Source organism: Sebastes umbrosus, chromosome 8 (genome assembly GCF_015220745.1).
Source record: "Sebastes umbrosus isolate fSebUmb1 chromosome 8, fSebUmb1.pri, whole genome shotgun sequence".
In the NCBI taxonomy this organism is placed as follows: Eukaryota; Metazoa; Chordata; class Actinopteri; order Perciformes; family Sebastidae; genus Sebastes; species Sebastes umbrosus.
In genome coordinates this window covers 33951423-33974173 of record NC_051276.1, presented here as the reverse complement: position 1 = coordinate 33974173, position 22751 = coordinate 33951423, and the positions used below count along the sequence as shown (strand labels likewise).

The 22751-nt window shown below is 35.7% G+C and overlaps 1 protein-coding gene across 1 annotated transcript; it reads left to right on the top strand.

Annotated features, from left to right (window-relative positions):
* Positions 1-535: 535 nt before the first annotated feature.
* LOC119493604 (serine/threonine-protein kinase N2-like) lies at positions 536-22644 on the top strand. Its single transcript, XM_037779060.1, has 20 exons — positions 536-1384; positions 1638-1818; positions 6290-6441; positions 6882-7098; positions 8788-8907; positions 12151-12260; positions 15901-16044; positions 16543-16618; positions 16754-16946; positions 17507-17648; positions 18043-18095; positions 18186-18243; positions 18343-18434; positions 18694-18870; positions 19624-19686; positions 19843-19919; positions 20235-20377; positions 20515-20622; positions 21143-21223; positions 21691-22644. The coding sequence occupies exons 2-20, from the start codon at positions 1644-1646 to the stop codon at positions 21892-21894; spliced, it is 2385 nt and encodes a 794-aa protein (XP_037634988.1). The 5' UTR covers positions 536-1384; positions 1638-1643; the 3' UTR covers positions 21895-22644.
* Positions 22645-22751: the final 107 nt, after the last annotated feature.

Here is a 22751-nt window from a genome sequence, read left to right as displayed (position 1 = left end):
ATAATATATTTTTATTTATATTATTTTTTTATTTATATTATATTTTTATATATTATTATTATAATTATTATTATTTTAAATATATATATATATATATAATATTTATTTTTATTGACAGCAGCATCAAACACAATTCTATAAAATGAGTTTGAAATGCAAAACATTTAGACATTTAAAATTGATTCCAATTTTTTAACAGACTCCTTTTTTTTGTTTTCATTCATATTTTCATATATATATATATATATATATATATATATATATATATATATATATATATATAATCATAATCATAATATGAATAACAAATAGAAAAATGAAAATGAATTAATCAAATTAATAAATTAAAATATCTAAAAATAAGTAAACTAATACTAATTAATTTAATTATTAATTATTATTATTATTATTATTATTATTACTATTAATAATAATAATAATAATAATAATAATATTAAATAAATGAATGAATGAATAAATAAATAAATAAAATAACTTCTCATATCAGATTCCCAACTGACATTACTACTTTTAAGATCTGAATACTAATCTAATACTAATACCATTATTATTTGTCAGGGCAGCAGACAGCTGAGAAGAGGACAACAACAACAACAACCACACAGAGCTGTCATGCATGCGGACAGAGGTGTACATGCAGTGCTTGTAAACATCCTGTCAGTAAACCTGCCTATTATGTCCAGGATCATGTTCAGCACACCAGCAGCTGGTCCATCTCCATCTCCATCATTCCCCACCCCCCTGGATGTATGTTGACTACATCAGTATGGTTATTAATGTCTCTCACACCCCCTTGTTGTCAGAGCAGGTTAAACAAATCTCCTAAACACTGCATGCAGGCTGGTGGTGTCTGCCCCGTCCCGAAGAGAGCAGCAGCAGCTCTGTGTTTGCCTTTTGGTTGGTGACAGCACAGGAACATGTGGTCCTGCAGCGGCCAATGCCGAGCCCAGAGCAGGCGATCAGCACTCAGACTAGCAGCAGTGCTGGCACCGGAGAGGAGCTCCCTGCAGGAAGAAACCCCCTCTAAAAGAGACAGAGACACAGAGAGAGAGAGAGAGGGTTTTCGTTACAGAGCAGAGGAGGATGAGGATGCAGAGAAAAGGGGATGTTGCAGAGGAGGCTGCACGGAGGCAAAAACAAACAGGAGGGCAGTCTGTGTGATCCAGGTCTCAAGATGTAGGAGCCGCATCAGAAGAGCCCTCAGTCAGAGTGTGTGTGTGTGAACGCACCATAACATCAGGGGACTTGTGTTTCAAGGATAGTGAAGGTGGAGAGGCGCAACCTGAGAAGTCCTACCCTCCACCTTCACAGAGGATGACAAATTAGTCCTTATTCAGCAAAGGAGCGAGAGCATCACCTCGAGGTTAGTGCAAAGTGCAAAGTCATACTGTTTCCATCACTTATCCCATTTCTTCTTTGCCACTTGTTTTTGTCCTAAATGGAAATGAGTGATTCTCTCATGTTGTTGCCACTTGTTATGATAAATCATGGCTGTGTTGTTCAGTCCCTGCTCTCCTCCCTTCCTGTCCTGTCCTGTCCCAGCTGACCTGTCAGGGGGATAAAAGCATGGTGATGAAGTGGCGCTTGTTGTCTCTTGATGTGATGTCGTTATCCAGGATCAGATGTTGTCCACAGCTCAGCAGATGCTGCAGGATAGCCGCTCCAAGATCGAGCTGATCCGACTGCAGATTATCAAAGTCACCCAGGCTGGCAGCAGCAGCAGTGGCGTTGGCGGTGTTGGCGTTGGCGGCGTTGGCGGGGATGGTGGCGGAAACCCCAACAGCTCCACTCATGGAGGTCAGAGTCCTGGGGTCATGACCCCGTTAAAGGGTCACAAAATGATGCACACTGGGTGTCAAAAAGAGCATTTTTATTTACAGAATGTGTTTTATTTTATTGTTTTATATAAATTAGAGATATTTCCAACTTCTTCTCATATGTAAACTAGCTCAAACGAGGTATGAAATCATCAAATTATGTAAATGTATAGGAGAAAACTGGCTCATTAAACCAGAAATCTATCGGAAACAACATACTGATCACAACATATTGGGATAATACAACTGTAATGCCATTTTTGTTGGCTAGAAAACCAGGTCCAAAGCTCAAATCTATGAGGGGGGTTCAGGCTGGAAATTGAAAACTAAAAGCCTCAGCATCCGGTAAAGAAATCACTGAGTCACTGCTATTGATAACCAATTCTATCACTCCCTGCAGATACCATGTATCATGGGTATTTTTTGCTATATGTGGCAGTAAAAACTTGTTTCAGGTGATCAAAACTTGCAAAGACATTTGGTCTTGGGAGTCAAAAGATGGGGGGTTATGGGTATGAATATTAATTGTTAGACTTCTAAATAACAATATCTGTAATTTTTCTCTTTGCTGAATCTCAGGCACTTTTGCAAAACAATTTATTTTGTTTATTTCCTGCTGATGTTAATCCAGATAATGTGGTTTGAAAATGTTGAGATTCAGTTCAATCAAAGGCAGCAGTATGGAGGACAAAATCTGCCAAATTCAAAAATAAATGAATAAATAAACTCGATAAATAATTAATTTATTTTATATTTATTTTTAAATGTATATATTTATTTATATTTTCATGCATTTATTTATTTATTTCTGCACGATTTTTCCTTTGCATTTCACCCATTATTTATTTTCCCAAACTTATTAATTTTTGTATTCTTTTCTTTATACATTTATTTACACATTTCATTTTACATTTCTGTCTCGTTATGCAAATACAAAAACCTTAGTAAATACATACATTTAAAAATAAATATGAAATAGATAAAAAATAAATGCAAAAATAAATAAAAGGGAAAATTAAAACAGAAATATCAATTTATGTCACATTTTATTAATTAATTAATTAATTAATTAATGGCTACATTTATTTTTTATATTATTTTTGCTACATTTTATGACATTTATTTATTTATCGACTCATTTATTAATTTGTTTTTGATTTTGGCAGGTTCCGTCCTCCATACAGCAGGGCTTCCCTTTCATTGATGAGGTTTAGGTTGTTGTAGCAAGCTGCAAAACATGTATTATTTTAGTTTCAGTTCTTTTTTTTAGTGCCCCCCAAAACAATCTAGATAATGTTTTTAAAGCGTTTCCACTGAGAAAAGGTCACGTTCAGAGAGCGACAGCGTGACGTCTGTTAGACACTTGAGTTCAGAAATATCAGTGCTGGTATCATATTGGTTGAACCGTGTTTCCTGCCAACTGTCATCTTTGTGGGTGTTGTTCGTATAATCCGGAAAGTGAAACCACTCTGGCAGCATTAATAGAGGCAGAGAGTGAATGTGACATTTAATTCTGAACTGGAGATGTTTTAAAAACCTCTGAAACCAACACTTACAAAATGATTCATGGCTCGAAAGTATGAGAGTATGAAATACGAGACGAGAGTAACTCTGTTCTTTGTTTCCTCGGCTCATATTTCCTCTCGCTGACCTCTGACCTTATTTCCTCTTATTGATTTTTTATAATGTTGTGATCTGCTGGGAACTCAAGTCCTCTTTACTACTGCAGGCAGTTTAGTTCACTCTGTATGTACAGTAACTGTCAGCTAAATGTGAAAAAGCAAACGTTAATACATTAGGACACGTTACACTCTGTGATGCTGCTTTTTAAGATATGATAAAACTTGCAGCAGTTGCAGTACAAAGTAGGAAAGAGTGCAAATAAACAAAATATAAACAATAAAGATTATCAATAACGTGCAAAAAACAATTGTGAACAATGCCAGAAATGTAAACAGATTAACGGTGAGGATCATAAAAATAAACAGGTTTCTCTTCAAATATTTTTATTGAGTTAAGGATTATACGTTCAGCGCACCGTTATTTCAATGTTTATTTCCAATTACACGTTACAATCACAGAACCACATTCCTTTACATTCATAAATATGAAACTATATAATAATATAATATAAAAGATACAGGATTGCATTTGGAGAACAGTATCAAAAATAAGTAAACCAAAGGGAAAGGAAAAATAAAAAAAATAATAATTAAATAAAGTAAAAATGAAATTGACAAAGATAAAATATATACTAAAAAGACACAAATTAAATCAGAATCAGAAATACTTTAATGATCCCCGAGGGGGACTCTTATTTAAACATAAAGAAATGTAAGAAAATAGAAATAAAAGAGTAAGTAACATGTAAATTATGTACATAATACTACAGTATAAACACAATATATGTAAATAAATATAAGTACTAAAATAATAAAATGAGAATATAAGAAATATGTACAAATATTTGCATTAAGACGTGCAATATATAACAAATAACCACAGTGCAAATAAGTTAATACAAAATACTGAGAAGTGGGATCTATTAAGTGTGTTAAATATAAATGCCAGATTGGTATGAATAAGAAATGAATAAGAATATTACAGTATAAATGCAGATTAATAAATCTTAATTCTAGGAATAGAAACGCATCACAGATCTTCCTCATCTTTATGTAAGAAAAGTAACACATTTATAATCAAAATAGAAATCCCTTACCAAAAAGAAGTTTATTGTGTGCTATTAATATACTTCCTTTAAATTTAAAATAAGAGAGTATACTTTCAGTTTACTTTTTATGTACTTATCAGATATATACTTAACAAAAGTGTACTTAAGTATACTTGGCTTCTACTGACAAGTATACAGAAAAGTCTAAGTATATTTAGCTTATACTTGTACTTAATTTTTTGATTGAGATATACCTAAGAAAAATATAATGAAGTATTCTTGAGTAGCAGACTCGAATCTCTGCTAAAAAGTGGGCTATAAGTGTACTTGCAGTATAAAAACTATTAAACTAGTAGACTTTAAAGTGTACTTTCATAAACTAAAAAGTGGGCTACAAGTATAAAACTAGTAAACTATCAGTATACTTTTAATATAGTTGCAGTACAAAATAAAACGTAGGTGTAAACTAGTTGTGCACTCAATGTTTATTATTCTGACACTTAAAGGTCTCATATCCAGCTCATTTTCAGGTTCATACCTATATTTTGTGTTTCTACTAGAACATGTTTACATGCTGTAATGTTCAAAAAACACTTTATTTTCCTCATACTTTCTGCTTGAATATACCTGTATTCACCCTCTGTCTGAAACGCTCCGTTTACTGCATTTCAACAGAATTGCAACAGAATTACGTTGCCTGGCAACAGTTTGAGTCCATGTTTACTTCCTGTCAGCTGATGTTATTTACATACACTGCAACAGGAAATAAACTGGGACACATTTAGAATGTTTACGTTTAAAACCGTGTAATGGTCTAAAATATTGTGTATTTGTGACATCACAAATGGACAGAAATCCTAACAGCTTGTTTCAAACGTGCAATTTCTGAATACGGCTGTGTGTATTTCTCCGTATATATTAAGCGTTTCGATAGTTTAACAGTATTAATATAGCGCTTAAACCTGCTTTATAATGTAAAAGATCTGAAAATCTCAGTTTTTATAATATGGGACTTTTAAAGTACACTTAAAAGTATACTTTTGTAAACTAAAAAGTGGGCCAATTTAGTCCCAAGAAGTATTAAAGTAGTACACTTACTAGTATACTATAAGTACATTGATATTAGTATACTTACTACATAAAGTATACTTGGGAAATATAAAATAAACTTGAAGTATACTACTTTTTCGTAAGGGATTAAATGACATTCATTCTCTCATTTTTCACACCCTATAAGCAGGACTTGATTAAACATGTTGAGAAATTAGATACAGAGTTAATGCTTTTCCTCATACAAATATACAATATACAGAAACAATTTCACCATAATTACAGTTCAAAAATGATGTTAATTGGTGCAGATTCCCCCAAGTTAACAATTAACTCAGTGATGAAATGGATCAAATGTTTAAAACTAGACATTCAACAGTCCAAAGTTGTAAGAGACAAAAACTTCTTTCTGTCCAAAATACTTAATTTTGTTCCTCCAGTTCTTGTCTCCTTGTATTAACGTAGCAACTGGTGAAGGTCTTTTATCCGCACTCATTTTTATCCTTTATGCATTTTAGAGCTTTCATGCATTTCAGTTAAGTGTCAGCTAAATGCCAGAAACATAAAAGCTGTAATATTAAGACCTTTGCCCGGCGCACCGTGACATTTCAGAGGAAAATGGGGGCTTGCTTCAGCGTTATAAATATTGATAGCAGGAATGAAAAGAGGATGTATGGCTCGTCTGAAGTGAATTCCTTCATACTGAAATACTCCCTTCTCTTCCTCTCAGAGATCTCTCCGGTCTCCGTCAGTGCTGTGGATGCTCGTCTGGCAGAGCTGCAGCACTACATGCAGAGAGAGACAGATGTGTTGGTGTTGGCCAAAGATGTGGTGAAGCAGCTGGAGGGGATCTCATCGCTGGACCAGAAGGCACTGACTGAGGTGGGATTTAATCCATTAATCTTATTTGTAAGAGTTCTGGGATGGATACAGGCAGGAGTGTAAAATCATGGTTTATTATTGTTACTAGATTTGTAAAACTGTTTAAAAGCACTCACATTGCCTGTAAACTGCATTGTAGAATAACCTCTAGCTGCAGAGAAAGATGTCTGCTAATGATCAGTTTTGAAGGACAGATTGGAGCCGACGTTCAGTATTTTAAATCTGGTTTGTTTTCTTGTCAAAAGCGTAGACATATTTAGAGTTTTTCCTAATAACTGAATTATTGTCAGGGTGGAAAAGCCTCTAAAGCAGCCTTTAAGGACCATACTGGTGTCTTTGTTGTAGCCCCTTAATAAATCATGGATACTTAACACCGTATTCCTGCTGACTGAAGACCAAACATAACAACACAGTGTTTATTTATTTATCTGACCCGTCAGGCTCAGTCCCGGGTGCAGGAGTCCTCCCAGAAGCTGGATCTTCTGCGGCTGTCTCTGGAGAAATGCATGAAGGAGACGAACCAGGAGCCTCTACAGGAGCCTCCAGCAGCGGGGGTCGACCCTTCAGAGGGACCCCCGTCTCCCCAAGACTCCAGACCTGGACGTCCCCTGTCCACCTCGCCGTCCATCTTCTCTATCAGACCGGCCTCCTTGACCGGTACGTAGTGTTGCAAACTGGGCTTGTGTTTACTCTGTGTGAAGAATGATTCATTTTCATTCATTAGTGGCTTGACGAACTATCTCATTTAACTAGAAGGATTCTGACACTCCTTCTCACTCACATTGGATTAGAGACATTATGTCCTGCATGAATCGAGAGAAAATCTGTGATACTACTCGGGGAACAGAGAGTAAATTTTACAAGATGTGACGCCCCTTTTTGAAATTTTTTGAGAAACCCACTACAGTAATCTCTGGGTAGCTTTTTTAAATTCTATTTATATACATTTTTAAATTATTATTATTATTATTATTATATTTTATTCTTTATTTACATTTTCTTTTTGTTTGTTGATTTCTTTTTCTTTTCTTTTATGTATATACATTTTTTAATTATAATTGTATTTTATTTTTTATTTATTTTTATTTGCTTTATATACATGTTTTAATTATTATTATCCATATTATTATCATTATACTATTTTGTATTTACATTCTTTTTATTTATTTTATTTAAATACATTATTTAAAATTATAATTCTTTTTATTTACATTTTCTTTTTCTTTTATTTATATTAATTTTTTTAATTATTATTATTATTATTATTATTATTATTATATTTTTTTACATTTTCTTTTTATATTTTTTATTTAAATTATTATTTTTTAATTTTTAATTTACATTTTCTTTTTGTTTATTTATTTTTCTTTTCTTATCCTATTTATCAATTTTCTATTTTCTTTATATCTTGACTTACTTTTTCTGTTACTATTAACTATTAATTATTATAGATATTTTCTCTGTATTGTCTATCATTTTAACTTTTTTCATTATTCATCCATAATTTAGAACATATTTTCCGTGGTTGGCTGTGGTTGCTTGTGCGTTGAGTGATGTTGGGCAAAACAAAATCTTGTCACTGTACATTTACTGTTACTTATTATTGATAATCAATTATAAAGACCTTTGAAAGAGAAAAAGGTTGTATGAGTAAGAGCGCCACACATTTTCTCTCAGATTCAGTCTGATTTGTAGGTTATGGATCCTGTACAACACCAGCTTACCTCAAAAATAGAAAGAAATGTGGTTAAAACCACATTTCTTTCTAAGAAAAGTTTAATTTTGTGGTATTTTCTCTCTCAGATATGCAGCGGTTCTCAATAGAATCATGACTTTAGACATGGTTTACCATACGCTGACCTCTTAAGTGGATAATCAGGACGTGTAATCTGTTGGTTTTGGACGGTTCAGTCAGTTGTAAGCCAGTTTCTCTTCCCACACGAGGCACACAAAAAAAGACCTTTGATGATGTAACAAGGAGACAAATCCTGGAGTTGCTCTGTTGGCAGTGAATAATGAGAACGAGTCTCAGAGCGGTGAGAACACTCGGGGTGGTTTTCGCCTCCACAGCTGTTCGCAGTACAGTGAGATGGAGAGAAAATGAGGATGTGAAAGCTCCAGACAGCCCTGATTAGAGGCTTCAGTCCCACACATTTATTCATGCTGACTAATGAGAGGGGTTTATTTGGAAACGCTGCGTTCACTTAACTGAGATTCATTAGCAGGCACTAGAAACACGCAGGGTTGGTATTTACAGAAGCTTTTCACTTTTTTTACATTTGACAGCAACACTCATTTAATTCAGTCGATGCTCTCCTTGAGTCATTTTCTATCTTATTTTTTCAGGTAAACTTGAAGTCAGACTTCTTGGATGTGAGGATTTACTGAAACCTCGGACGAACCCAGAAAACCAACTGAGTCCCACTGAGGACAGTTCAGGTGCTCACAGGACGGACGGACACTCTGGTAAGTTGACGTGTTGCATTTTTAAAGCTTTCAAATTTTACATTTTACATTTTACTTTAGCTTGTAGATTAATTTCTCAGCTGTGTTTCCTATTGAAGATACTAGGGCTGACCCCTCTTAGGTTGTTTTGGTCTCAGTTGACTAAGATTTCTTAAGTCGATTAGTAATTTTTTATGCTTTTTACATGCTGAATGACTTATTTTCAATAAACTTCAGCACATCTCTGGTTAAAGTGGTGCTTTTGTGTGATTCTTGGTGGAGAAACTGTTGATTAAAACAACTAATCGATTAGTCGACTAAGAATTTCTTTGGTAGATGAAAGCCCTAGAAGATACAGTAGGATGAAATCTTATTGATCAATGAAATTATTGCAGCTACAAAAATTAACAATATAAGTAATAATACAGTAACAGTAAAAAAAAAGAAAAGAAAAGAGTAGCACTTTATTTTACAGGTCTGTATTTACTGAAATAATTTCCTAGGATAGGTTCTAGAAAGAAGTATGTAATTTTGGATTAATTATAGATAAAATATAAAAGTAATCAAATAAAGTAAAAAAGTAATAAAATAGTAATCAGTACATTTACAGTTGACTCCAATTACTTGCTACCTGAACGTGCAAAAATGTGAAATGTGTCTACAGGCAAGTATACAATACAACCATGGAGTGTAACGTTTTCCAATAATAAATGAATAATTAATAAATATTTATTGGGGTTTAAATTCGATCTTTTTGTCCTTTAATTAGTGCTATATTACATAGATCTTTCCAGAAAACGTCCTTGGTATTTATTAAGAAATTATGTGGAAACCCATAAAATAAAGTGTCTTAAAAAGCACAATTAGATGAGTGTTTTTGACCTTGAACTTTTATAAAATAATTTTAACTCAAGGCTCACATACGAGTTGTTTTCAGAGCTTTCAGTCCAATCTTCTGGTTTTCATTGATGAAGTTATTTTGTTGTTTTGTTTACATTAATTTAAAGTTGTTTCAAAGCATTTTTCCTAAAATCGAAACATGTTGTAAAGTATGAAAGTCTTGTATAAAAGGTTAATCTAATCACTGTGCTTATTGAATTTTATTACATTGTACTGTACTGTTGGAAGTCATCCCAAGAAGCCATTTTCTAAATGCCATGACATTTACTGCCCAATTTTATAAAATTGCACAGAAAAGACAAATGGAATAAACTGGCTGCAGTTTTGGAAGGAGGAGAATCTCCGTTGGGTTTCTCTGTGTTGCTCAGAGAGAAGAGCAGCTCGCCATTAAAAGGATTAAAGTTTCAGGTTTGATTCCAGCTGTGATGATCCACACTCATTTTATATTTAGCTGGTGCTCTTAGTCGTTGTGTCTACAGTCAGTTTGCTCTCATCAGCATCAGCTCTGATAAACTAACCTGTTCTCTACCTGCTCAGCAGCAAACAGCAGACAGACACAGTTAGAGACTAGCTGGTTAATAACATGACTTTCGACAGGATGATAATGTTGCTCTGTGTCTGCTGGTTGTAGACGGTGTAGCTAAACTTTATTAGATAATAATATGTCAGAGTTATGAGTCTGTAAACTTGTTGTGGAGGTTTACTGCCTCAAAGCGGCCAAAAAAAACAATGAATGCAGCTTTAAATTAATCCAAATTAAGTGTCCACACTGCCACTTTGCAGCTTTGAACATACTCAGATGTTTTATTGTACCCATACACTTAACGTGTGTTATGTTTGGATGCTTTTAAAGCTCTTATTGATAACATCTTTATGTAGACGAATCATTAAAAAAAAAAAATACATCCAGAGAGAGAGAGAGAGAGAGAGAGAGCTTTTAGAAAGGTGCTGAATAAAAAAATGTATGATGATTGTGCATTCTCTGTCTTTTAAGCCTCACATTCAGCAGCTGGTGAAAAAACTAAAGTTGAAATTGTGTTTTTATTTTAGAAACAAGCCTTGCTTTTCCTTCGAGGCCAAAAAGAGGCTTTTCGCTGCCACCTTTATGTCTGTTCTGGACTATGGCGATGTTATATACATGCATGCATCCTCTCAGAGCCTACGCACCATGGAGATTTATTACAAATTTTAAAGCCCTTACGCAACACTGCTCTTCGTATGCTCGGGTAGGACGGTCTGCCTTGCACCCGTAGACTGAACCACTGGCGTGTTCTTATTTATAAGGCTATTCTTGGTCTGTTTCCATCTTACCTACGGACCTACGTACTTCAAAAAAGTACGGGAAGTTACCGCATTCGCTCCCAGGACTTAATCCTACTAACTGTCCCCAAACTCTGTACTGAACTGGTAGAAAGGCGTTCCAGTATGCTGCTCCATCTTCTTGGAATCAGTTACAAAATTACCTGAAACTTTGAGAGCTGGTTTCACTGAATGTCTTTAAAGTGCTTCTAAAAGATTTGGAAACAAGCACATCTGGCTGCAGATGTTTTTGAATGCTGATGAATGGTTTTTTTTGACACCTTATGATTCTGTAATTTGTTCTTTGTCTTTGTTTTCAATTGTTATGTTTGTTTTATGTCTGCAACCGTGTAACTGTTGGAAAAGAGATTTTTAATGTCAATGAGTTATTTCTCCTGATTAAATAAAGGTTAAAAAAAAATTTAAAAAATAAAATTGAAGTTTCTATGAAGCATTTCACCCGTGCAAAACTTCTACAGAAAAAAGTTGACTAATATATCTATCATTATAACTCATCACACATTTCCAGGTAGAAGCTCATAAACCCACAAATAATCGCTGAAACTTTATTTGAAAGTTCACAGTGTCCTAATACGTTTCCTGGAAAGAACTATGTAATTTGGTACTAATTATAGACAGTTGTTTGAGCTTAATTATTATCTCAAGTTCATAAGAAGTTATTTATTTCCAGAGGAATTTCCTTGGAAAGGTCTGTGATTTTTTATCAGACATTTTTTTTTATCAATTTTATACGATAGTCCAGAAAAGACGTTTAGTTTTAACTGTATTTTTTACTAATGAAAAGAACCTGAACTTCCAGTAAACACTAAAAGGATAAAGAATAGTAATTTAACAAGTTTATGATGACTTTAATTGGTGAAGGTGTTCGGTTGACAGTTGTAATAATCAGACTACTGTCTTATTCATGATTAGAAACACTTTCTGTAAACACACAGACTAAGGGAGCAGTGGGATAGATTGGATAAGACAGATCAGTCAGTTGTTGGGATTGAGCTTATGGTGAGATTTGGTTTCAGTGACGTGATATTTCTTTCTGTACCTCAGTGGAGATCAGCGCGGTGCTCAGACTGGACACCAGAGTGGTCGGCCAGACGCGCTGGGCGGCCGTCAGCAGGCTGAACTGGGATCAGACGTTCTGCATCCAGCTGGAGCGGGTGAGTCCAAGAGAGTTTATGTAGAAAGTATATGAAAAGCTCCTCCACAAATTTCCCATCATTTCAACCCCCTTTACTGTAGACCAGCTTCCAGTATCTGAGTCATTCTTCATGTTCATTCTGATCCACGCCGCCCACGTCGGACCAGTCCTTCCTCTCTATTTACTTCCCTCCAGATCATCCTGTTTCAGCCTGAAATAAGTTGTTGAATTACATACACGAGACGTCATTGAGATCCTGAAGATCAAATGTTCTCCTTTTATGATGAATGTACCGTCTGTGACATTGGGGCAGATATAGAAACAGCATCAGCAGCTTACAGGCTGTAGTAACGCTGTATGTAATGCTGACACACGTATATAATACAGCAACCACAGGACCGTACACACTGTACAAGGGCACCATGCAGGACGGAGAATACACAGGAACGGAAGTAGAGTTGCATGAGGTACTTCTCCATAGTCAGTGTATTACCTACAGTAGATTGAGTTTGGAGGAACAGACAGGAGTACCAGCACGGGAGCAAAGTAATGTACTGCTGTGGACGGAGGCAGCAGCTAAATGTATTTTAGACACCTAAAAGAATCAGTGTCACTTTAAGTGTACGCTATATTTAGAGTATTTTCACCACTTTACCTCTACGTCAGATAGCCCACGTTTACCCATGTTGATAAGAGTATCAATGGAATAATATGCAAACACACCGCATTCAAAGTCGAACAACTCCTCCTCAGCTCAACTAGCAAGCGAGGGAGAGCAGCGATGGTCGAGCGAGCTATAGAGTGAACAGAGAGAGAGAGAGAGAGAGGTTAGTGAAAACAAAGCAGTGACTCAGAGAAATAAAACATTGTTTTCTGATTGTTTCACAGCGGTTAAAGCACAAATAAACACACACAACTAATTCTGAACACCTCCGCACAACCCTGTGGGGAAGGTGCCGAGTTGCTGGATTTTGAATGAATACAGCCGAATGCAGGCTGTCCTCTCTGCCTCGGTCAAACTGACACACCGATAGCAGCACAAAACAGCCACTGCACACAGCAGAGGAGAGACAGAGGAACAGGGGAACTCACAGCGATGTAACAAACTCGCTCTCATCCTTGAAATATGGCTAAAGTGCCTCGGTGTCAGAAGCCGAGGGGCGTGACAAAGCAGCAGTATTTGACCACCTGAACGAGCTGCACACCCTGTGCGTTGTTATTGGCGAGGGGATTACACCCCCATGTGGGGTCCAAAGGCTGTTGGCTGAAGCGTCCTGAGTATAACAAAATAAGAAGAAAAGAGAAAATCCAGGCAGAGGGAGAAACAGACACCGCCACACACTTCCAGTGGGGCATTGTGATGATTGAGAGGGATTATTATTGTTTTTTAGAAAATTGTTGCATAGTATACCTTTAAATACTTGACAAATCTCCCTTTAAAGTACATTTTGAACAGATAAAAAACATGTGGGATTAATTGACTGACAGCCCTAATAAATAGTTATATGACCATAAATTCAAAAGAAAAACAAAAACGGAAATCAAATCTTCTCCCAGATATTTATTGAAATCACACATTATAGAGAACAAGGCTTTGAAATTTAGTAAATATAGCAACTACTTTTTGGTTTAGAGAGTGTTGACTTGAATGAATATATTGTTTGAACTGAATTGCTAAAGGCAATAAAGCATGGCTTCTTAGCTGTCAATTCAGTTACAGATGTGGAATTTGACGATTAATCGTGTACACATGATTGATTTTGTTTTGGTCAACATGTCTCTGGTGTCTTGATCACAACAGACTGTAGATAAACATCAGACCTCTTACATCAGGTCATCCTCTGGGTCTGTTCTCTCCTCATACATCATCTCATCCTCAGTGATGAAGCTCTCTCCTCCAGACTCTCCATCATCTTCATCATCTTCACTATCTGCTCCGGTTACAGCTTCTTCTGTCTGCTTCTCCTCGGTGCTGTTTGACGTCATAATGGATAAAATAAATGTCTCTAAAGCAGCAGTCGGTCCCAGTCCAGTCCTCCGTATAGTAACTCATTAAACAGACCGGTGAACTCTCCGGTACTTTCTCAACAAACAACGAAGCGCGCATTTTTTTCACAGACGCTGCTGTGGTGCATTGCTGCCCTCTAACTGGTTTTATTAATGATCCCTTTAACAGTTATTTATGTGTGTTTATATAGTTATAGTATAGTATGCTGTGCAGATATTCCATCAGTTTCTTCCTTTTAGTCCAGTTTATCCAGGTTGAGTAAAGTGAGCAGAGTAAAAACAGTTTCTCCAGCTGCTCCCAGAACAGCTTCCTCTTATGAACTGTTTATTCATTCATTTATTCATTTTCAGTGGTGGAAGAAGTATTAAGACTTTTTACTTAAGTAAAAGTAGCAAAACTACAGTGTAAAAATACTCTAATTATTATACTAATTATTTTAATGATTTAGTTATTTATTTAGTTATTTTTTGATATTTCAATTTCTTTATTTTCAGTGGTGGAAGAAGTATTAAGACGTTTTACTTAAATACAAGTAGCAAAACTACAGTGTAAAAATACTCGAATTAATATATTAATATTATTATTTAGTTATTTTTGATATTTTAATTAATTAATTAATTAATTAATGTATTTATTTTCAGTGGTGGAAGAAGTATTAATACTTTTTACTTAAGTAAAAGTAGCAAATCTGCAGTGTAAAAATATTCTAATTATTATACTAATTATTATTATAATTTAGTTATTTATTTATTTATTTATTGATATTTTTATTTATTTATTTATTTTCAGTAGTGGAACAAGTATTACGATTTTTTACTTTAGTGGAATTAACAAAACTACAGTTAAAATGAGTCTAATTATTATACTAATTATTATTATTAGTTAGTTATTTATTCAGTTAATTTTTGGTATTTTCTTTTATTATTTATTTATTTTTATTTTCTATTTTGTTATTAATTTTATTTTTTGGTTATGATTATTGTTATGATTATTAAAAAAAATTCTCCTCCCTTGTTAGAGTTAATAATTTTGTATGCAGTACTTTTGCTTGTACGGGAGATTTTTTTTTTAATATTGTGGTATTGCTATTTTTTAAAGTCCTTAACCATGGGATACCCATAGCTGCAACATTACACACATTGCTTACAGTGTAAAATACCTATAAATGGTACATTTCCATAGTCAGTGGGTCCTATTGTCCCTTTAGTATGATAAGTAGACAGCACAATAGGATGGTCAGACAGTACTGTGTGAATCTATAGTGAAATGTGTTGATAGATTGAGCATTAATTTGGGTTTTACGTTTGTAAAGTAGGTACAGTATTTAAAGTCCACTGGTTTATTATTGTTGTAGTTCTGACGGTGACCAGCAGATGTCTCTCTAATACCTGCAGATATTCATTCATCACTGAATCTTAATCATTCATTACTCTGAAAAGGTGCAGGAAGGTCACAACTAAATGCATGTCATTGTGGAGTTTTACTCAATTAAAACTCAATTTAACGTTAAAATTGTAGAAAGAAATCAGGAGATTAAATTTCAAACATTTAAAGCCAACTTTGTTTATTTTTCATGCTTGATTTTATATTTGGGAACCTACAGAACAATTATAATAATAAATGTTTGTGTGTTTGTTCTGTCTGCTGATAGTCTCGAGAGCTGGAGGTCGCTGTCTTCTGGCGGGACCAGAGGGCGATGTGTGCAGTGAAGTTCCTGCGCCTGGAGGAGATGATGGACAACCAGAACCACAACCAGGAGCTAAATCTGGAGCCGCAGGGCCTCCTCTACGCCAAGGTACACACAACACGGTACACACAACAGGGTACACACAACACGGTACACACAACACGGTACACACAACACGGTACACACAACAGGGTACACACAACACGGTACACACAACACGGTACACACAACACGGTACACACAACAGGGTACACACAACACGGTACACACCATGACCTGGTAGCAAAGGTCATAATGTCTGGTCAGGATTTTGTAGTGATCCTTTCTGGGGAGAAATAAATCTGATGGTGATATTAATCTGTGTTCTCCCAGAAGAGGAATATTAGGTATTAAACTCTGGGGAAGGAATTGTTTTTCAAACCACATGGAAAAACTGCAGCTGTCACATCATAAATACAATATTCACTGCAGAATATTTATTATATATTTTAGCATATTTCTTTTGTAGAGATTTGTTTAATTGAAATATGCTCAATTTATAGTGCAATTGGCATAAACACGAGTGAATGTCCAAAATAAAAAATTCTTCTGTTGTGGATTTTACAGCTTCAATTCATCGACGCTGTTGTTGAGCGACAGCCGAAACTGAGACGTCAGAGATGTATCTTCACTAAAGAGAGAGGTACAGATGAACAACAACAACATAAATGATCAACAGATTTCATTAGTTTCTGTTCCTGCAGTGGATCTGAAGTATTTAAACTTTTACCTTGCCGTTGTTGGTTGATTTATGTACGATTTCTCTCTCTTCCTTCAGGGAAGAACTTCCTCAGAGCGGCCCAGATGAACATGAATTTTGCCACATGGGGTCACCTGATGATGAACATCCTCCCTCGCTACAGCTCCTTCACCACATTCAGCTCGTCCCTCTCCATGAGCCCCGACCTGCTGGCCAACATCATGTCACGTCCACCTGAGAAGGAGCCTCAAACCACCACGCCACTGCCAAGGTCAGAACGGACAAACCAAACTCTGACTCTAGAGAGTCTTTTTCGTTTTTACATTACCTGAAGGCCACCGTAGTTCTCTGATTCCCTTTCCAAGACTGCAGTAACGTGAACCACAGAGTGCTAAACCGTGTACCGCCGGCCGCGTCTGACTTCTGTTGCTCCTAAAGTAGTGTTATTATGGTATGGATGACCTCTGAACGTTACGGTTCTGCACTCGGCAGCTCACGTTACTACAGTCTTGGAAAAGGAGGAGTGAGTGGAGGGGTACTCAGTTGGTTGCAATCTGCAACCACACCACTAGATGTTGCCAAATCCTACACACTGTACCTTTAAGTACAGTACTACAGTTACATTCCACCACTGTAAACATCCTGACTTGACCTGACGTAGTGTTAGATAGTACTTAGTCTAAATCTCTGCTAAAAATTTTACTAATTTCCATTTTTGGGGGTTTATTTTATGACAAACGATTACTATATAGCATTGTGTCTGGATTGAGCCAACATATGTTTGTTTTTTTTTGCTGCTATTTTATTGTTTTGATCTTTATACGTCTGCAGCGAAGCTCCAGAAATCAGACTCAGCATTACTGAGGATCGGCCGTCTCCCACCAGCCTCGACCAGACAGACAACGACGCTCCCTCCATCATCACCACCGCAGAACACAAAACATCATCTCTGTCTGCATCGCAAGAAAAACTGGTACATTATGAGATATTTTATACTTTTATCCAAAGAGACTTTGAAAAAGTGAAACAGAAGCAAGGACCTAAATTATTTATAAAGTCTCTAAAGTCTCTGTGAGGCTGAGCTAAGTGCTAATATCTCCACTAGCATGTCTAGAACTATAAATGTTCCAGGTTCCAAATTAAACTTATTCCTCTTCAATTCATTTTAAGAAACTCTTTGAAAACTCCATTGAAGAGAAACTAATCAGAGAGTGAAGCAATACTGTCTTTGACGATAAAGAAAATAAATGTTGACAATAATGATAATAAATACAGTAGAAAAAAAGACGAGAAACACTTGAAGACATGTTGATATTGGGATGTGATTCACTGACTGGTAAAATGTTCCAAACTGTCTCTGTCTGCAGTCGTCCATAAACAACACAGAAGGAAGTGAAGACCAGCCTGTATCTGCTCTAAAGTACGAACACATATAATATCTTATATAATGTAAAAGATAAGAGTGAAGCGTCTCCTTCATTTTCTTTATTTTTATCTTTTTTTCCACAAGGATGCAGATGGAAGATTTTAAATACATTTCCGTTCTGGGTAGAGGACACTTTGGGAAGGTAACAGTTTTAATGTTTCTCACTCTTAAACTTCTTCTTCTTCTTGTGTTTGTTGTCCTCAGTCAGTCAGTCGGTGAATAGTGGATGTTTTGTGTTCAGGTTCTGCTGGCAGAGTTTAAGAAGACAGAAAAGCTGTACGCCATCAAAGCCTTGAAGAAGAGAGACATTGTGACTCGGGATGAAGTGGACAGGTAGTTCATCCAAATTACAGAAAAACTAGGGGCCCATTTTTTGTGTCTTCTTACTTGTTTGTTTCTACTTTTATTTGAAATAAGTTGTACTAATGTACCTGTAGACCCAAGGCCGTGCTTAAATACTGAGCTAAAACTTTACAGGGAACAGTAAAGCAACATTCAAGACATCTAGTCTAAAGGTCTAAAGAAGGTCATTTTGTTATTCAGGTCTTGGAAGAATGTATGAAGTTCAGAGTAACTGTGTTTTCTTCTGCAGCCTTATGAGCGAGAAGAGGATCTTTGAGATGATCAACGCGTCCAGACATCCGTTCCTGGTGAACCTCCACGGCTGCTTCCAGACCAGCGACCACGTCTGCTTCGTCATGGAGTATCTACCTGGCGGCGACCTCATGATCCACATCCACAACGACGTGTTCACCGAGGCCCAGACCAGGTCCCTATCTGTCCTCCTGTTGTTTAAAGACACTCCACTAACAGTATGTCTGTGTAACGCACAGGTGGAATGTAACTAAGTACATTTATTCAAATACTTAAGTACAATTTTGAGGTACTTTACCTCGAATTTAAATTTTATGCTACTTTATACTTTTAATTTGGAGGCAAATATTGTACTTTTTACTGCATTACATTTATGTGACAACTTTTTGTTACTTAAATATACAAAATATAAAATATAAAAGGCATGAATACTTTTACTTTAGGTACTTTAAGTATATTTTGATGCTAATGCTTTGTACTTTTACTTGGTAGTTATATATTTTCTAAGAATTTAAATTTATTTATAAAAGGGTATATCAAAGAAACCTTCTGGGTTTGAAAAAAAAATCTATTTTTTTCTCTTTTCTACAGGTATACATGTTCTTTTTATACTTTGAACTGTAAATCTTTACACTTTTTTGCACAAAACTACCAATAAAAACTGCACAGCTCTTTCATTTTAATTCAGATATATTGTACATATTTTTATAGTATTTTTTTCATATTTTTATTGTAATTTTATTCTATTCTATATTTATGTTTCTTGATTTTTGCAATACTTAATTTAATTCAATTTGATTTAATTTAATTTGATTTAATTTATTATTATTTTTTAATTTAATTTAGCTGGACTCTGATATTTATGTGGCATGTGGTAATATTCAGTATAATAATCTAGTAAAATCTATTTGTTTGTTATTGTTTACAGGTTTTATTCAGCATGTGTCCTGCTGGGTTTAGAGTTCCTGCATCTGAATAAAATCATCTATCGGTGAGTCGTACCAGCCAAAGTGATGTTGTGTCACTGAACTGAGATTTCGTTGTATTTTAAAGTGTACTATATAAATTAAATTATTATTATTATTATTATTATTATTAGAACTGTAGCTTCAGCTATAATTACACGTTTACTGTGTGTTTTACACAGAGATCTGAAGCTGGACAACCTGTTGATGGACGCAGATGGATATGTGAAAATCACAGACTTTGGACTTTGTAAAGAAGGTGAGCTGATTTTGCACGTACACATCACCTGACTCTACCTTCCTGCTGCAATCTATTTTTAGATTATTTCTTCACTACAATTTAACAGATTTATGGAAACCGTCTTTGTGTTTTTGTGAAGTTTTTATGGGGTTTGTAGAAAAAGGAGAAAATGGGGACAAATAGCAGCTGCATTGCTTGTTTTATATTTGATACTACTGCCAAAGTCAGAAATGGTCAAATCCTACACATACTTATTATTCTTTAATCAAATCTTCCTCAAACCTCTTCTTAAGAATGAATTCTGTGATGATTCTTTTGTCATTATTTTTGCAGGGATGGGTCACGGAGATCGGACCTCGACTTTCTGTGGGACTCCTGAGTTTCTGGCCCCTGAGGTCCTGACAGACGACAACTACACCCGGGCGGTGGACTGGTGGGGGATGGGCGTCCTCATCTTCGAGATGCTCGTGGGAGAGGTTGTTAACACACGCTGTATTTTTGTTTTTCATTCATCAGTTTTTCAAAGCTTTGAATGACAAGCTGTTTGAAATGTAATGAGTCAATTATCAATGCAAAATATCTCATATTATCTCTAACTCCGCCCATCTGCTAGTCTCCGTTCCCCGGTGAGGATGAGGAGGAGGTATTTGACAGCATCGTGAATGATGATGTGCAGTATCCATCGTGTCTTCCTCCTAATGCCGTCTGCATCGTCCAGAAGGTAAAAGTCTCTTGTCTGTTGCTCACTTAACACAGATTTTATTACAATTACTTGCCTCATTTTATTTCCCATTAATTTAGTATAACATAATTTGGCATATTTGAAAACTGAAGAATCTTCGTTAGAATATAAAATATTTTAGAATATATATGTGTATATATTTCATCAATTATTATTAAACAAGGTCAAACGGATAAACATACACACACACATAATCTTTAAAAATCAAAAAAGAAATCAATACCAACAGCTGAAAATAACAACAACTAAAGCTAGAGGAGAAAATAAATAAATAAATTGATATAATAATAAAAAAAAATATTTCATATTCTTAGCAAGATCCTCAGGTTTAATATAAAATGTTTATGGCTGATCCTGGGTAAAAAGGCTGTAATTATCAGAGGGATGTTTAATATTATAATCTCATCTACCAGATAAAACGTAAATGGACTGTGATAACTGGTATTACTTATTGATTTTAAGTATTATTAATTAACAAACGTTGATCATCCGTCCACAGCTGCTGAAGAAGAATCCTCTGAAAAGACTCGGAGCCGGAGAGAGAGACGCAAACGAGCTCAAAGGAGAGAAATTCTTCGAGGTAAATCACTTCCTTTTTTAACATTACGTCCTCTTTAAATAAATGCTTAACCTCTAATGTTTAACCTCTAAACCTCTTTTGAAAATCAATGTCCACCACTCTACCTCATTTAACCTAATGAGGTATTGATTTGTATTGATTAGGCACAAATACTGAACCTGCCAAGACACATCAATACTGTGATAAACACATTCTTCTAAATGATTGATTCTTGAAACCTTTGAGGCCGAATACTCTCATATTAATGATTCATTTATGGCCATTATGTACGGATATATTACAGTGGTGGTATTCAGATCCTTTACTTAAGTAAAAGTACTAATAACACACTGTGAAAATACTCCACTACAAGTAAAAGTCCTGCATACTTAAGTAGAGTAAATGCACATTCCACAACTGGCACATTGTGTTGTTCAATATTACAATAAAGAGTGGACTATTGAAGAGGGATAACTTTTGTCTTTCAGACCATCGACTGGGAAGCCCTGCTGGCCAAGAAAGCAAAGCCTCCGTTCCTGCCGTCGATCAAAGAGTCGATGGACGTCGGCAACTTCGACAGCGAGTTCACCCGACTGCAGCCGATCCTGTCGCCTCCCTCCAAACCCTTCGTCCTCTCCGCCGAGCAGCAGGAAGCCTTCGCAGACTTCGACTTCTGCGCCCTGCACGGATGAAAGACGAGCTGAAAGGACCAGGGTGGGAATACGTTATCACATTTCAGAGGACCAACTAATTATGGATTTTTGGATTAAAAACATTAAAGGTTCAGCTGCTTAGCAGTAGGACTTGAAATAACAGTAGTAAAAGCAGTAAAAGTGATTAAAGGAAGTCTCCCACCCTGGTCTTCATAACACCACCAAAGGATATTTCTGCAGCTATCAGTCATCTTCAAACAAGACTCTATACGTATACGATCCCATGGCTGATTCCGCTGACTGTTCTCACCTCCATCCAACGACAGCCGATCGTCGATCGTCGATCAAATAAACCAGGCAGCATCTCTTTTGTTTTTGTTTTTAAACAGAGCAAAAGAAAGTGATTATAACCCTTTATTATTCTCCGTGGAGAGTCGAGCTTCGTTGTGACTGTTCCAGCAGTAATACAACTCACCTGCTCCTGCTATTATATAGAGTTTATTTATGAGATCTGGTCAGGTGAAATGTTGTACAAACAGATGCTTGAAGAGTTTATAACATTATCACTTATTCCTCTTTATAGTTTAATATCAATACTCCAACACTGGATGATTTGCCATGTACTGGTCAAACTACAAAATAGTACAAAGAGAATCCTGAATTGCAGTAGCCTCGCAGTACATTTTGTATTGTTAAGACTGTCAAGGGAGATGTTGAGTCAATTTATTGTTGTGATTTTTGAGGTTGAACTTTAAGAAACATCCTGGCTTTCAGTCAGTATTGATGTTCCTCCGTTTGACGTCATAATTTCAGCCACTTTTCCTCTTGCAACATTACATAACTTTGCACCTGTTATGCAGTAGATTAGGCAGCGACTGCCTGGACTCTGTACGAGT

Bases quoted from the DNA above. Each gene is read 5' to 3' on its own strand.
- LOC119493604 (XM_037779060.1), top strand. From the start codon at position 1,644: ATGTTGTCCACAGCTCAGCAGATGCTGCAGGATAGCCGCTCCAAGATC. The intron at 1,819-6,289 runs GTCAGAGTCCTG...TCTTCCTCTCAG, and splicing joins CAACAGCTCCACTCATGGAG to AGATCTCTCCGGTCTCCGTC. The intron at 20,378-20,514 runs GTTGTTAACACA...CCCATCTGCTAG, and splicing joins TCGAGATGCTCGTGGGAGAG to TCTCCGTTCCCCGGTGAGGA.